General features: G+C 45.6%; 1 protein-coding gene across 1 annotated transcript in view; it reads left to right on the top strand.

Annotated features, from left to right (window-relative positions):
- Nucleotides 1–4,863: 4,863 nt before the first annotated feature.
- LOC124012261 (DNA-binding protein SATB1-like) overlaps nucleotides 4,864–13,736 on the top strand; it is a 47,747-nt gene continuing 38,874 nt past the window's right edge. Inside the window, exons 1-5 of the mRNA XM_046325732.1 lie at nucleotides 4,864–4,940; nucleotides 6,977–7,232; nucleotides 7,493–7,678; nucleotides 8,002–8,128; nucleotides 8,958–9,081. Coding sequence (XP_046181688.1) covers nucleotides 7,004–7,232; nucleotides 7,493–7,678; nucleotides 8,002–8,128; nucleotides 8,958–9,081 — 666 coding nt within the window. The 5' untranslated portion in view covers nucleotides 4,864–4,940; nucleotides 6,977–7,003. The remainder of the gene's footprint in view (nucleotides 4,941–6,976; nucleotides 7,233–7,492; nucleotides 7,679–8,001; nucleotides 8,129–8,957; nucleotides 9,082–13,736) is intronic.

Genomic DNA, 13,736 nt, shown 5'->3' with positions numbered 1-13,736 from the left:
TAAACGTAGGGGGTGATAAACGTAGGGGGTGATAAACGTAGCGGATGATAAATGTAGGGGATGATAAACGTAGGGGGTGATAAACGTAGCGGATGATAAACGTAGGGGATGATAAACGTAGGGGATGATAAACGTAGGGGGTGATAAACGTAGGGGATGATAAACGTAGGGGGTGATAAATGTAGGGGATGATTAACATAGGGGATGATAAACGTAGGGGATGATAAACGTAGGGGATGATTAACGTAGGGGATGATAAACGTAGGGGGTGATAAACGTAGGGGATGATAAACGTAGGGGATGATAAATGTAGGGGGTGATAAACGTAGGGGATGATAAACGTAGGGGATGATAAACGTAGGGGATGATAAACGTAGGGGATGATAAACGTAGGGGGTGATAAACGTAGGGGATGATAAACGTAGGGGATGATAATCTGGAATTGAGTCTTTTCCAGACAAAATGCAGGTGGATGTTCTATTTAAAAACTCTCCACCCATCACGCATGAATGAAGAATTGTTATTGAAGTGTTTTCTGTAAATGGTGTATTGCCTCTTATTGGTGTACGACACCCCTTATTGGTGTACGACACCCCTTATTGGTGTACGACACCCCTTATTGGTGTACGACACCTCTTATTGGTGTACGACACCCCTTATTGGTGTACGACACCCCTTATTGGTGTACGACACCCCTTATTGGTGTACGACACCCCTTATTAGTGTACGACACCCCTTATTGGTGTACGACACCCCTTATTGGTGTACGACACCCCTTATTGGTTTACGACACCCCTTATTGGTGTACGACACCTCTTATTGGTGTACGACACCCCTTATTGGTGTACGACACCCCTTATTGGTGTACGACACCCCTTATTGGTGTACGACACCCCTTATTGGTGTACGACACCCCTTATTGGTGTACGACACCCCTTATTGGTGTACGACACCCCTTATTGGTGTACGACACCCCCCATCTAGTGGTGTCTCTACGATTCTGTGTTGTTTATTCTGAGGATAATTTCACATGGTATAAGTAAATAATTGATCATTATCAATTGATTATTGATAATTGATTATATTTCTTTGTTCGCATTTGTACATTTTGTATATAATCTAGATCATGCATTCTACTAGGTATTATACTAGGTACTGATTTATAGATTTATAGATGTGACATATGCAATTATCCTGGAAATAGAAGCCAGGTTTGTGTGCCGACAACTTTACACTGAGGATGGCCTGAGACCGAAACTTAATTTTTTTGTTCACATTTTATTTATGCACTGAGTTTCGCACTATGATTTTTTGGGGAGCCATGATGTTATAATAAACATCTTTATTTTGCATTCAAGTCTTAGTTTTGGATGTATTCCTTTTTTCGATAGTGTGCGGGTCTCCATCTCTTCTAGTATTCTTATTTTATCTTCGCACCTGGAAAATACACTGTTCAGTAGTAAGGGCATTATAAGAGCCTGACGGCTTCATCATTTATAACCACGTTATAACCGTAGCATATTAGATGCAATAGAAGATAATCTAATATGGGTAGCGACAGTACTGGGAGAACGTTAGGGAATCCCCTTGGATCAGCAGCAGATTGAGAGAGCTGTACTACAATGTCAGCTATGACATATGACCATTTAATTACATTTAACATGACATTTAAGTCATTTAGCAGACGCTCTTATCCAGAGCGACTTACAAATTGGTCTTAATCATTATTTACTGTCCGCCTCATTGACGAGGAATTTCAGCATATGAAATAGATAAATAAAGGCAGAGAAACACACACATCAGAGTGATATGTCTTTCTCTTAGTTAGTCACAATGAATGAAGTCTAACCAGGCGTGACTTGCTCTGGCTATAGTGAGATAGATAATTCTGTTTTCTAATTAACCAAGAGGGTAATGGAGCTCTCTCCTTTTCTCTCTCTCGCCCTCTATCTCTCTCCCACCCTCTCTCTTTCTCGTAGGTCCTCTATCTCAATTTCTAAAATGTTCAATGTATATTGTTCTGTCTTGCTACGCCTGTAAGGTTAATATAAAACATTGATGAATCTATAACTTGTCAAGTGAGTTGTGTTGTCCCTGTCTCACAGTAAGGGAGTGTACATTCTATTCCAGTGTGGGGAGCTCAATTCTGGCCTCATTTTGCTCATCTCTTTTCAGAGGTTAATATGAGTATATAAAATGGAAAGTGCACGGATAACAAACGCATACCTGGCAGCGCTTCCAGGCTGCAGCGTCCCCTTCTGACGCATGAAAGAGAAAAACCAGGAGAGGCTCGAGCGTACGGATGACAGCACTCTCCCTCTCCTTTCTCTCTCTCTCTCCCTGTCCCTCTCTTACTCAGTTCCTCTCTCTCTCTCTCTCGCTCTCTCTCGCCACCCATTTTGCGATAGCCTAATTGAGGAAAGCGCCACGAGCCACTTTGAAAGACACTTGAAGCTCACCGGCAGGTTCCGTCACTCGTCCGACTGTCACACACGACAGACATCAGTTCTGCAGCTCCGAAGCAGAGTGACCTTTCTGAAATACATGTAGGTACGTGAATTTATCGCGCATTCTAAATGGTACATCCTGTGGGACCTTAGACACGTTGTTTAATCTCAATGGATATCCAACTATTCAACGGATTCCGCTGTTATTGAAGGTAATTATAATGATCTATTTTTGGCTATTTTTTCTGATACTGTTTTTTTCTTATGATTTTTCTTCAAGTAAAATACCCTCATTGCGTATGCCAGTAGGCTAAACCTTTAGTTTTTAGCTTTAGTTTTTAGAATTTACTTCTTGACTCTGACATGCGTTATTGCAACTGTATCGTTAGCCTATATTTTGCAAATAACACTTTAGGCTATGTAAATAGTTTGTCTTTTTCAAACTTTTATTTGGCTGAAACACGATTTTCTTTCCCCTCTGTGTCATATAAATGTTCAGTGTTGGGGATGTTGGGGAGCAGTGAACTACATGTTGTGAACTACACTTGAAACAGCCTAGCTTTTGAGTCTAAAAGGCTAAATTACACATTCTGTTAACATCTGACTGTGATCTGTTCTTGCAATTTGTAATCAACTCAGATTTAGATAGGATCATACACTAAGTAGTTTTCATTGCATAGTCTAGTTTACAGTTGATTGATGTCAACTAAACGTAAACAAAAATAGATTAAAAGTTGGGTGAAAAAAATACGAACGTTGACGTTGACGACTTTTTTGCAAATCCAATCCATTTTCAACTGTTGACTCAACGTCATCAGAATTTTTTATTTTAAATGTTGAAATGACGTGGAAACAACGTTGATACATCCAGTTTTTGCCCAGGCGGGTTGGATGTAATGAACTACTTTTTCAAAGTAACTTTAGTATATGCTTTTCTTAAGGGTAGCATTAGTGTAGCTTAACTTCTTCCAGTGTGAAGTAATTGGTAGCTTGCGAAACTAACCTACTATATTTTCAGAGTAGCTTCTCCAACTATGTAAATATTTTTGGCAGGTAGGCTACGCTCCTATTGACAATAGAGAAAGAAATGGCCATCTCTCACTTTCCCCTTTAAACACTGTTTGAAGAGGCTACTATTCATTATAAACAACATCACTTTCTAAGTCAAGATCCTCAAAAATTATTTCCCCTAATTCATCCGCTTCACATGCCGCCATAAAAAAAGTATATGCCTACAATAGGGAAACATTGAAGGTCATTTCCTATGGAGATGGGGTCGAGAATCATTTGATCAGCAAACATATGTAAGAAAAGTTGATAAGCAGCCCATCACATCCAGAGCGTTTCCATGGAGAGTTATTAAATCCCTAGGACAAAAACAAGCCATGCATATAACAGCGGCACTGCAGAAAATAATAAATAAATTTATGCGCAACTGTCACATTTAATACCTACCGGGGCGTAGTGGTGAATTCATTATTACACCAACTGTATGTTAATACAACTGCCTCTGTTTATGGGCTATTTGCTCGCGCGCGCGTGTGTTTCATCGCGATTTGAAATTGAAGAAGGTTAAAAATAAATAAACAATTATATTGGGGGGCAGATAAATATCCATCAAATCATGCAGTGTGCCTCTGGTAGCATACCATTATTGTGTAGCCTACAAACTAAACCCACTCTGTAAGAGCGGACACATTCAGGTCTCATTCGGGTTCTCACATTTACTTCTCATAATAATAACGGATACACTCCACATGCTCACACAGTTAGGTACATTTGGTTCCCATATTAGTATTAGTAAATTATAGATGTGTAGTATTAGCATAATGTTGCCCAGAGAAACTACCCACTGGGCACAGACGTCAATTCAACGTCTATTCCATGTTGGGTCAACTTAATTTAATTGAAATGACGTGGAAACAACGCTGATTCAGCCAGTGTGTGCCCTGTAGGTAGGTGGCCGTTGGATCCATGCAGTGTGTGTGAGAGAGAGAGATGAGAGAGCGAGCACATGTGTTTGTCTGCCAATAGCCTACTGCAGAAGAGCGAGCTGCTTCACACGGTTGAAACTGGCTGATGACTGCATTGACTAGCATACGACTGAACTCACCGTGTATTGTTCGCTTCACCAGTTTTTCAACGGAATCCTTGTAGCATACCAGCTGGTCTGTAGCCTAATTCCGTGAACAGTCTCTGTCACTGTGGATTGCTTTGACTGATATCCCGGTTAGACCACCGATAGCCTCGTTTTATTCCGTTGCTGGTTGAAAAGGTCCGAACGCGTGCAGCCAGCAAGGAACGACGGGGTATGTTGCTACGTAGCTGATATGATATAGACACAATAGACCGACGACTAGTGTAAAAGAGAGATGAGGTGATGTTCTGACTCACTGAGACAGCGTGGACATAAATCAAGACGAGGAACTCTATTCTTGTACTACCTACGGCGTATCGGAATCTCAACAGGAACCAGCAGCCAGCGGATGCCAGGTCTGTCTGACTTACTTCGATGGAAAATGTACATGTTTTTATGGATATACCAGTAGGCTGCCTGAGATAAATACGATGGAGATTGGGGAGTTTATTTGTGTTGATATTCACAATTCGTCAATCATGGACGACGTGCAAATATGACAACTGACATAACGTTTGACTCTAAAACTTTCCCCAGTCAGTGACGGGACGATTTGTTGCCGCGCGTCTTTTGTGGAATGAATAGTGCGTCAAGGCGCGCAGAATAAACGGTTTTCATATAGACACCGTCCAAGGTCCAACTGCAAACGTTCCCTAATGAACTCAAATACTCTCTTTCAAATAAAATACAATCACATTTTATTGGTCACATACACATGGTTAGCAGATGTTATTGGTCACATACACATGGTTAGCAGATGTTATTGGTCACATACACATGGTTAGCAGATGTTATTGGTCACATACACATGGTTAGCAGATGTTATTGGTCACATACACATGGTTAGCAGATGTTATTGGTCACATACACATGGTTAGCAGATGTTATTGGTCACATACACATGGTTAGCAGATGTTATTGGTCACATACACATGGTTAGCAGATGTTATTGGTCACATACACATGGTTAGCAGATGTTATTGGTCACATACACATGGTTAGCAGATGTTTTTGGTCACATACACATGGTTAGCAGATGTTATTGGTCACATACACGTGGTTAGCAGATGTTTTTGGTCACATACACATGGTTAGCAGATGTTTTTGGTCACATACACATGGTTAGCAGATGTTATTGGTCACATACACGTGGTTAGCAGATGTTTTTGGTCACATACACATGGTTAGCAGATGTTTTTGGTCACATACACATGGTTAGCAGATGTTTTTGGTCACATACACATGGTTAGCAGATGTTTTTGGTCACATACACGTGGTTAGCAGATGTTTTTGGTCACATACACATGGTTAGCAGATGTTATTGGTCACATACACATGGTTAGCAGATGTTTTTGGTCACATACACATGGTTAGCAGATGTTATTGGTCACATACACATGGTTAGCAGATGTTATTGGTCACATACACATGGTTAGCAGATGTTATTGGTCACATACACATGGTTAGCAGATGTTATTGGTCACATACACATGGTTAGCAGATGTTATTGGTCACATACACATGGTTAGCAGATGTTATTGGTCACATACACATGGTTAGCAGATGTTATTGGTCACATACACATGGTTAGCAGATGTTATTGGTCACATACACATGGTTAGCAGATGTTATTGGTCACATACACATGGTTAGCAGATGTTATTGGTCACATACACATGGTTAGCAGATGTTATTGGTCACATACACATGGTTAGCAGATGTTATTGGTCACATACACATGGTTAGCAGATGTTATTGGTCACATACACATGGTTAGCAGATGTTTTTGGTCACATACACGTGGTTAGCAGATGTTATTGGTCACATACACGTGGTTAGCAGATGTTTTTGGTCAAATACACATGGTTAGCAGATGTTTTTGGTCACATACACGTGGTTAGCAGATGTTATTGGTCACATACACGTGGTTAGCAGATGTTTTTGGTCACATACACATGGTTAGCAGATGTTTTTGGTCACATACACATGGTTAGCAGATGTTTTTGGTCACATACACATGGTTAGCAGATGTTTTTGGTCACATACACGTGGTTAGCAGATGTTTTTGGTCACATACACATGGTTAGCAGATGTTATTGGTCACATACACATGGTTAGCATTTACATTTAAGTCATTTAGCAGACGCTCTTATCCAGAGCGACTTACAATGTTATTGGTCACATACACATGGTTAGCAGATGTTATTGGTCACATACACATGGTTAGCAGATGTTATTGCAGTGTAGCGAAATGCTTATGCTTCTAGATCTGACAGTGCAGCAATATCTAACAGGTAATATCTAACAATTCCACAACAAAGTCTAATGAATAGGCTCTCTCTCTCTCTCTCTCTCTCTCCCTCTCTCTGGTGTTTGTGAGCTGCATCATTAGTGTGGGGATCACTCAGTCCCACATGTGATGGACCCCCAGCAGTGTGATGGAGGCCATGTGTCAGAGGGGTGTAACACTCCTGGTAATGGGGACCACCGGCCCCCTCCTGCCAAACTGGTCCGCCTGGAGTTGAACGGTGGCGGGGGCCCCTCAGGTCCACACCAGGGCAGGACGAGACAGGGGAGCCCAGGGGTCAGAACTTTGGCCCCCAAACTCACCCCACCCGCACCGCAACCCAAGAACTGGCATAAAAGAGGTAAGACTGAAAAATAAGAGTGGCGGGGTGAGAGGGAGGAATGGGTGAATAGAGGGAGGAATGGGTGAATAGTAGGATTGTAAAACGAGAGGAATTTTCCAGGTAAAATTCAAAATGTACCAGTAAACTACTAGAATTTTTTGAAAATTTCAAGAATTCTGAGGAATTTGCATGATGCTTCAGCTTTTCATTTCCAATACCCTCTGCTTCTATCTGGATGCTGTGAAATGATTGGCTGTGCTGTGTATCCGTCATCCCAGGAAGCCTGCTGCCTGTGCTGTGTTTGGTGGAGCACAGAGAGAGCCCGGTCCTGGCAGTGGAGGCTGAGAGGAGAGAGGAGCATGCAGAGTTTGTACTGGTCAGGAGAGACCTGCTGTTTAACCAGCTGATAGAGATGGCTTTACTGGCCCTGGGCTACTCTCACAGCTCAGCAGCACAGGCCAAAGGTACACACACATGCACACCAACACACACACTCACACACACATACATTACTCATGGTCACACACACATACACGCACCCACACACACACGCACACACACCTTCTCTTCCTCCAGTGTCAGTGTTTGTAACACAGTGTTTGCGTGTGTGTGTGTGTGTGTGTGTGTGTGTGTGTGTGTGTGTGTGTGTGTGTGTGTGTGTGTGTGTGTGTGTGTGTGTGTGTGTGTGTGTGTGTGTGTGTGTGTGTGTGTGTGTGTGCGTGCGTGCGTGCGTGCGTGCGTGCGTGCGTGCGTGCGTATGTGCGAGCCTGTGTCTGTGTGTGTGTAGGTTCGATCCAGGTGGGTAGGTGGAACCCTGTCCCTCTGTCCTGTGTGACTGATGCTCCTGATGCCACAGTGGCTGACATGCTGCAGGACCTCTACCATGTGACCACCCTCAAGATCCAGCTCACCAGGTACACTATCATCTCTTGTGGTCAGACATACGTAACATAAACGGTCTCTTAACTTCTGTCTGCAGACTATGGGACAACTAACGAGCAACATTGTTCCGGTGCGCTGGTTTTGTGTCACTGGTTATTTGGATGAATCACAATTTCACAAGGCGCTGCATTATTTGAATTTCTGAAGAGGAGGGCACATGTAGCCCATAGACTTCCAGGAGACATGTGGAGAGAGGGGGATGGAGCTACCAAAGAGGTTCTGGTACTTGCAATAGATACGTATGTCATACCTCCACCCCCAGAAACTAATCGAGTAGTTTAGATTCGATTTTTGTTTCTGGGTTGCCGCGATCAGGTAGACCAAGACAAAGCTTCTGATGCTACATCTGTCAACCTGCTTTCAGTGGGGGTGTGTAGTGGCAGGAAATGGTTGGCGTGAAAATCTGCTTGGCTGCATTCGTGGTTCATGATATAATAATAACTCACCATTCTGAAAACACAGCAGATGTGTTGTGTGAAGTAATTAACTAATAACTACCACCAGGTGAGGCAGGCCGGCAGGCACATGCACGCACACATGCATGCACGCACACACACACAGGCACACGCACATACACATAGGAACACACACGCACAGAAACATGCAGTCAGCCAAACTCTAAATCTGCCACTCCACAGGCGAGGGCCCCCACAATTTCAGACAGCTTTTTTATTCATTTGTCAATCTACTTCTTTTCCACCCTCTCTTCTTCTATCTCTCCTCTCTACCTCTCCATCCACCCCCCTCTCCCCCCACCCCCCCCTCTCTCTCCTCCCCCTCTCTCTCTCCCCCTCTCTCTAGTTGTCCCATGTTGGAGGACCTCCCTCCAGAACAGTGGAGTCACTCCACAGTGAGAAACGCCCTGAAGGAGCTATTGAGAGACATGAACCAGAGCTCACTGGCCAAAGAGTGCCCTCTTTCCCAGGTACAACCAATGATTTATATATACACTAGATGACTGATAGGGGGCGCTGTGTTGAAGCCACGTCTTAGCCATCTTGGCACTCCCCCACCGAATATTTTGGAAGCTACAGAAATATATTTATTAATGTCTACACTCATTTTTGACAAATGTATTATATTACAGACACCTTAATTAATACTTACTTTTACGTGACCTAAACATAAAAATAAGAAATTAAAAATACACTGATCAAAGAAATTAAGGGAACACTAAAATAACACATCCTAGATCTGAATGAATGAAATATTCTTATGAAATACTTTTTTCTTTGCATAGTTGAATGTGCTGACAACAAAGTCACACAAAAATGATCAATGGAAATCAAATTTATCTACCCATGGAGGTCTGGATTTGGAGTCACACTCAAAATTAAAGTGGAAAACCACACTACAGGCTGATCCAACTTTGATGTAATGTCCTTAAAACAAGTCAAAATGAGGCTCAGTAGTGTGTGTTGTAAAGGTTTTCTTCCTGGGAAGGAGAGGAGGACCAAAATGCAGCGTGGTTATTTTTAATCATCTTTAATAAAGACGAAAACATAAACACTATACAAATACAAAATAAGAAAACGTGGCAAAACCGAAACAGTACTAACTGGTGCAGAGAACACAGAGACAGGAAACAACCACCCACAAAATACCCAAATAATATGGCTGCCTAAATATGGTTCCCAATCAGAGACGATGATAAACACCTGCCTCTGATTGAGAACCACTCGCGGCAACCATAGACTTACCTAGACAACTACACTGAACACAACCCCATAAATCGAATAAATCCCTAGACAAGACAAAACACAATAAATCACCCATGTCACACCTTGGCCTAACCAAAATAATAAAGAAAACACATTATACTAAGGCCAGTGCGTGACAGTACCCAAAGATGCGGACTCCCGGCCGCACAACTAAACCCATAGAGGAGGGTCTGAGTGGGTGTCTGTCCACGGTGGCGGCTCTGGCGCGGGACGTGGACCCCACTCCAACATAGTCTTAGTCCACTTTCTTAGCGTCCTTTGAGTGGCGACCCTTGCCGCCGACCTTGATCTAGTAACCCTAACAAAGGGCCCACCTGGACCGAGGGGCAGCTCCGGACTGAGGGTCAGCTCGGGACTGAGGTAGCTCAAGACTGAGGGGTAGCTCAGGACTGAGAGGTAGCTCAGGACTGAGAGCCAGCTCAGGCTGGTTGACGGCTCTGGCAGCTTCTGGCTGAATGGCGGTTCTGGCGGATCTTGGCTGACTGGCGGCTCTGGCAGATCCTGGCTGACTGGCGGCTCTTGAAGATCCTGGCTGACTGGCGGCTCTGGAAGATCCTGGCTGACTGGCGGCTCTGGAAGATCCTGACAGACGGGAGACTCTGGCGGCTCATGACAGACGGGAGACTCTGGCGGCTCATGACAGACGGGAGACTCTGGCGGCTCATGACAGACGGGAGACTCTGGCGGCTCATGACAGACGGGAGACTCTGGCGGCTCATGACAGACGGGAGACTCTAGCGGCTCTGGACAGACGGGAGACTCTAGCAGCTCTGGACAGACGGGAGACTCTAGCAGCTCTGGACAGACGGGAGACTCTAGCAGCTCTGGACAGACGGGAGACTCTAGCAGCTCTGGACAGACGGGAGACTCTAGCAGCTCTGGACAGACGGGCAGCTCTGGACAGACGGGGCGCACTGTAGGCCTGGTGCGTGGTGCCAGCGCTGGTGGTACTGGGCCGAGGACACGTACCTCAGGGCAAGTGCGGGGAGGAGGAACAGGGAGTACTGGGCTCTGGACACGCACAGGAAGCCTAGTGCGGGGAGCTGCCACCGGAGGGCTGGTGTGTGGAGGTGGCACTGGATGGACCGGACCGTGAAGGCGTACTGGAGATCTTGAGAGCAGGGCTGGCACCAACCACCCTGGCTGGATCTTCACCCTAGCCCGGCAGATGTGGGAAGCTGGGATGTAGCGTACCGGGCTAAGCACGCGTACTGGGGATACCGTGCGTTCCACCGCATAACACGGTGCCTGACCAGTACCACGCCCGCCACGGTTAGCACTCAGCACTGTAGCGCTGAGCTGGCACAGGACGTGCAAGGCTAGGGAGGTGCACAGGAGGCCTGGTGCGTGAGGCTGGCACAATCTTCACCAGACGACTAGCACGCACCTCAGGACGAGTATGGAGAACTGACCCAGGTGCCATCAAATCCCCGACACGCTCCGTCGGGCGAATGCCGTGCCTCATGCACCAACACAGCAACTCCCTCATATCTCTCTCCTCCAATTTCCCCATGAACTCCTTCACGGTCTCTGCTTCGCTCACCTCCAACACCGGCTCTGGTTCTGGTTTCCTCCTTGGCTCCTTACGATAAACAGGGTGAGTTGGCTCAGGTCTGACTCCTGACTCTGCCACACTCTCCCAGTGCCTCCCCCCAGGAAATTTTTGGGGCTGACTCTCAGGCTTCCATCCGCGCCGCCGTGCTGCCTCCTCAAACTGCCGACTCTCCAGCTCTGCCTTTGGGTGGCGATATTCCCCTGGCCGTGCCCAGGGTCCTTTCCCGTCTAGGATCTCCTCCCACATCCAGGAGTCTTGATTCTTCGGCCGCTGTTGCTGCTGCCCATTACCACGCTGCTTGGTCCTTGGTTGGTGGGGATTCTGTAACGGTTTTCTTCCTGGGAAGTAGAGGAGGACCCAGATGCAGCGTGATTATTTTTAAGCATCTTTAATAAAGATGAAAACGTATTAACTATACAAATACAAAATAAGAAAACGTGGCAAAACCGAAACAGTACTAACTGGTGCAGAGAACACAGAGACAGGAAACAACCACCCACAAAATACCCAAAGAATATGGCTGCCTAAATATGGTTCCCAATCAGAGACAACGATAAACACCTGCCTCTGATTGAGAACCACTCTAGGCAACCATAGACTTACCTAGACAACTACACTGAACACAACCCCATAAATCTAATAAACCCCTAGACAAGACGAAACCCAATACATCACTCATGTCACACCCTGGCCTAACCAAAATAATAAAGAAAACACAGAATACTAAGGCCATGTGTACACGTGTGGCCTCCACGTGCCTGTATGACCTCCCTACAACGCCTGGGCATGCTCCTGGTGATGTGGCAGATGGTCTCCTGAGGGATCCCCTCCCAGACCTGGACTAAAGCATCCATCAACTCCTGGACAGTCTGTGGTGCAATGGTGGATGGAGCGAGACATGATGTCCCAGATGTGCTCAATTGGATTCAGGTCTGGGGAACGGGCGGGCCAGTCCATAGCACCAATGCTTTCCTCTTGCAGGAACTGCTGACACACTCCAGACACATGAGGTCTAGCATTGTCTTGCATTAGGAGGAACCCAGGGCCAACCGCACCAGCATATGGTCTCACAAGGGGTCTGAGGATCTCATCTCGGTACCTAATGGCAGTCAGGCTAACTCTGGCGAGCACATGGAGGGCTGTGCGGCCCCCCAAATAAATGCCAACCCACACCATGACTGACCCACCGCCAAACCGGTCATGCTGGAGGATGTTGCAGGCAGCAGAACGTTCTCCACAGCGTCTCCAGACTCTGTCACGTCTATCACATGTGCTCAGTGTGAACCTGCTTTCATCTGTGAAGAGCACAGGGCGCCAATGGCAAATTTGCCAATCTTGGTTTTCTCTGGCAAATGCCAAACGTCCTGCACGGTGTTGGGCTGCAAGCACAACCCCCACCTATGGACGTCGGGCCCTCATATCACCCTCATGGAGTCGGTTTCTGACCGTTTGAGCAGACACATGCACATTTGTGGCCTGCTGGAGGTCATTTTGCAGGGCTCTGGCAGTGCTCCTCCTGCTTCTCCTTGCACAAAGGCGGAGGTAGCGGTCCTGCTGCTGGGTTGTTGCCCTCCTACAGCCTCCTCAACGTCTCCTGATGTACTGGCCTGTCTCCTGGTAGCACCTCCATGCTCTGGACACTACGCTGACAGACACAGCAAACCTTCTTGCCATAGCTCGCATTGATGTGCCATCCTGGATGAGCTGCACTACCTGAGCCACTTGTGTGGGTTGTAGACTCAGTCTCATGCTACCACTAGAGTGAAAGCACCGCCAGCATTCAAAAGTGACCAAAACATCAGCCAGGAAGAATAGGAACTGAGAAGTGGTCTGTGGTCACCACCTGCAGAACCACTCCTTTATTGGGGGTGTCTTGCTAATTGCCTATAATTTCCACCTGTTGTCTATTCCATTTGCACAACAGCATGTGAAATTTATTGTCAATCAGTGTTGCTTCCTAAGTGGACAGTTTGATTTCACAGAAGTGTGATTGACTTGGATTTACTTTTTTGAGCAGTATATATATAATGTCCTTAAAGTATAATTTTGGAGATTACTAATGTTACTGTCCCCAATCAAAACAAAAAAATACTTAATTTTGTCCAACACACACACACACAGGCATAAACACGTACACACACACTCACACAGGCCTAAACACACACACACACACACACACACACACACACACACACACACACACACACACACACACACACACACACACACACACACACACACACACACACACACACACACACACACACACACACACACACACACACAGGCATAAACACATACATA

The sequence above is a fragment of the Oncorhynchus gorbuscha genome, linkage group LG24, assembly GCF_021184085.1.
Source record: "Oncorhynchus gorbuscha isolate QuinsamMale2020 ecotype Even-year linkage group LG24, OgorEven_v1.0, whole genome shotgun sequence".
Taxonomy (NCBI): domain Eukaryota; kingdom Metazoa; phylum Chordata; class Actinopteri; order Salmoniformes; family Salmonidae; genus Oncorhynchus; species Oncorhynchus gorbuscha.
Note: the sequence above shows the minus strand (reverse complement) of the source record. Positions and strands in the feature narration are given on the sequence as shown.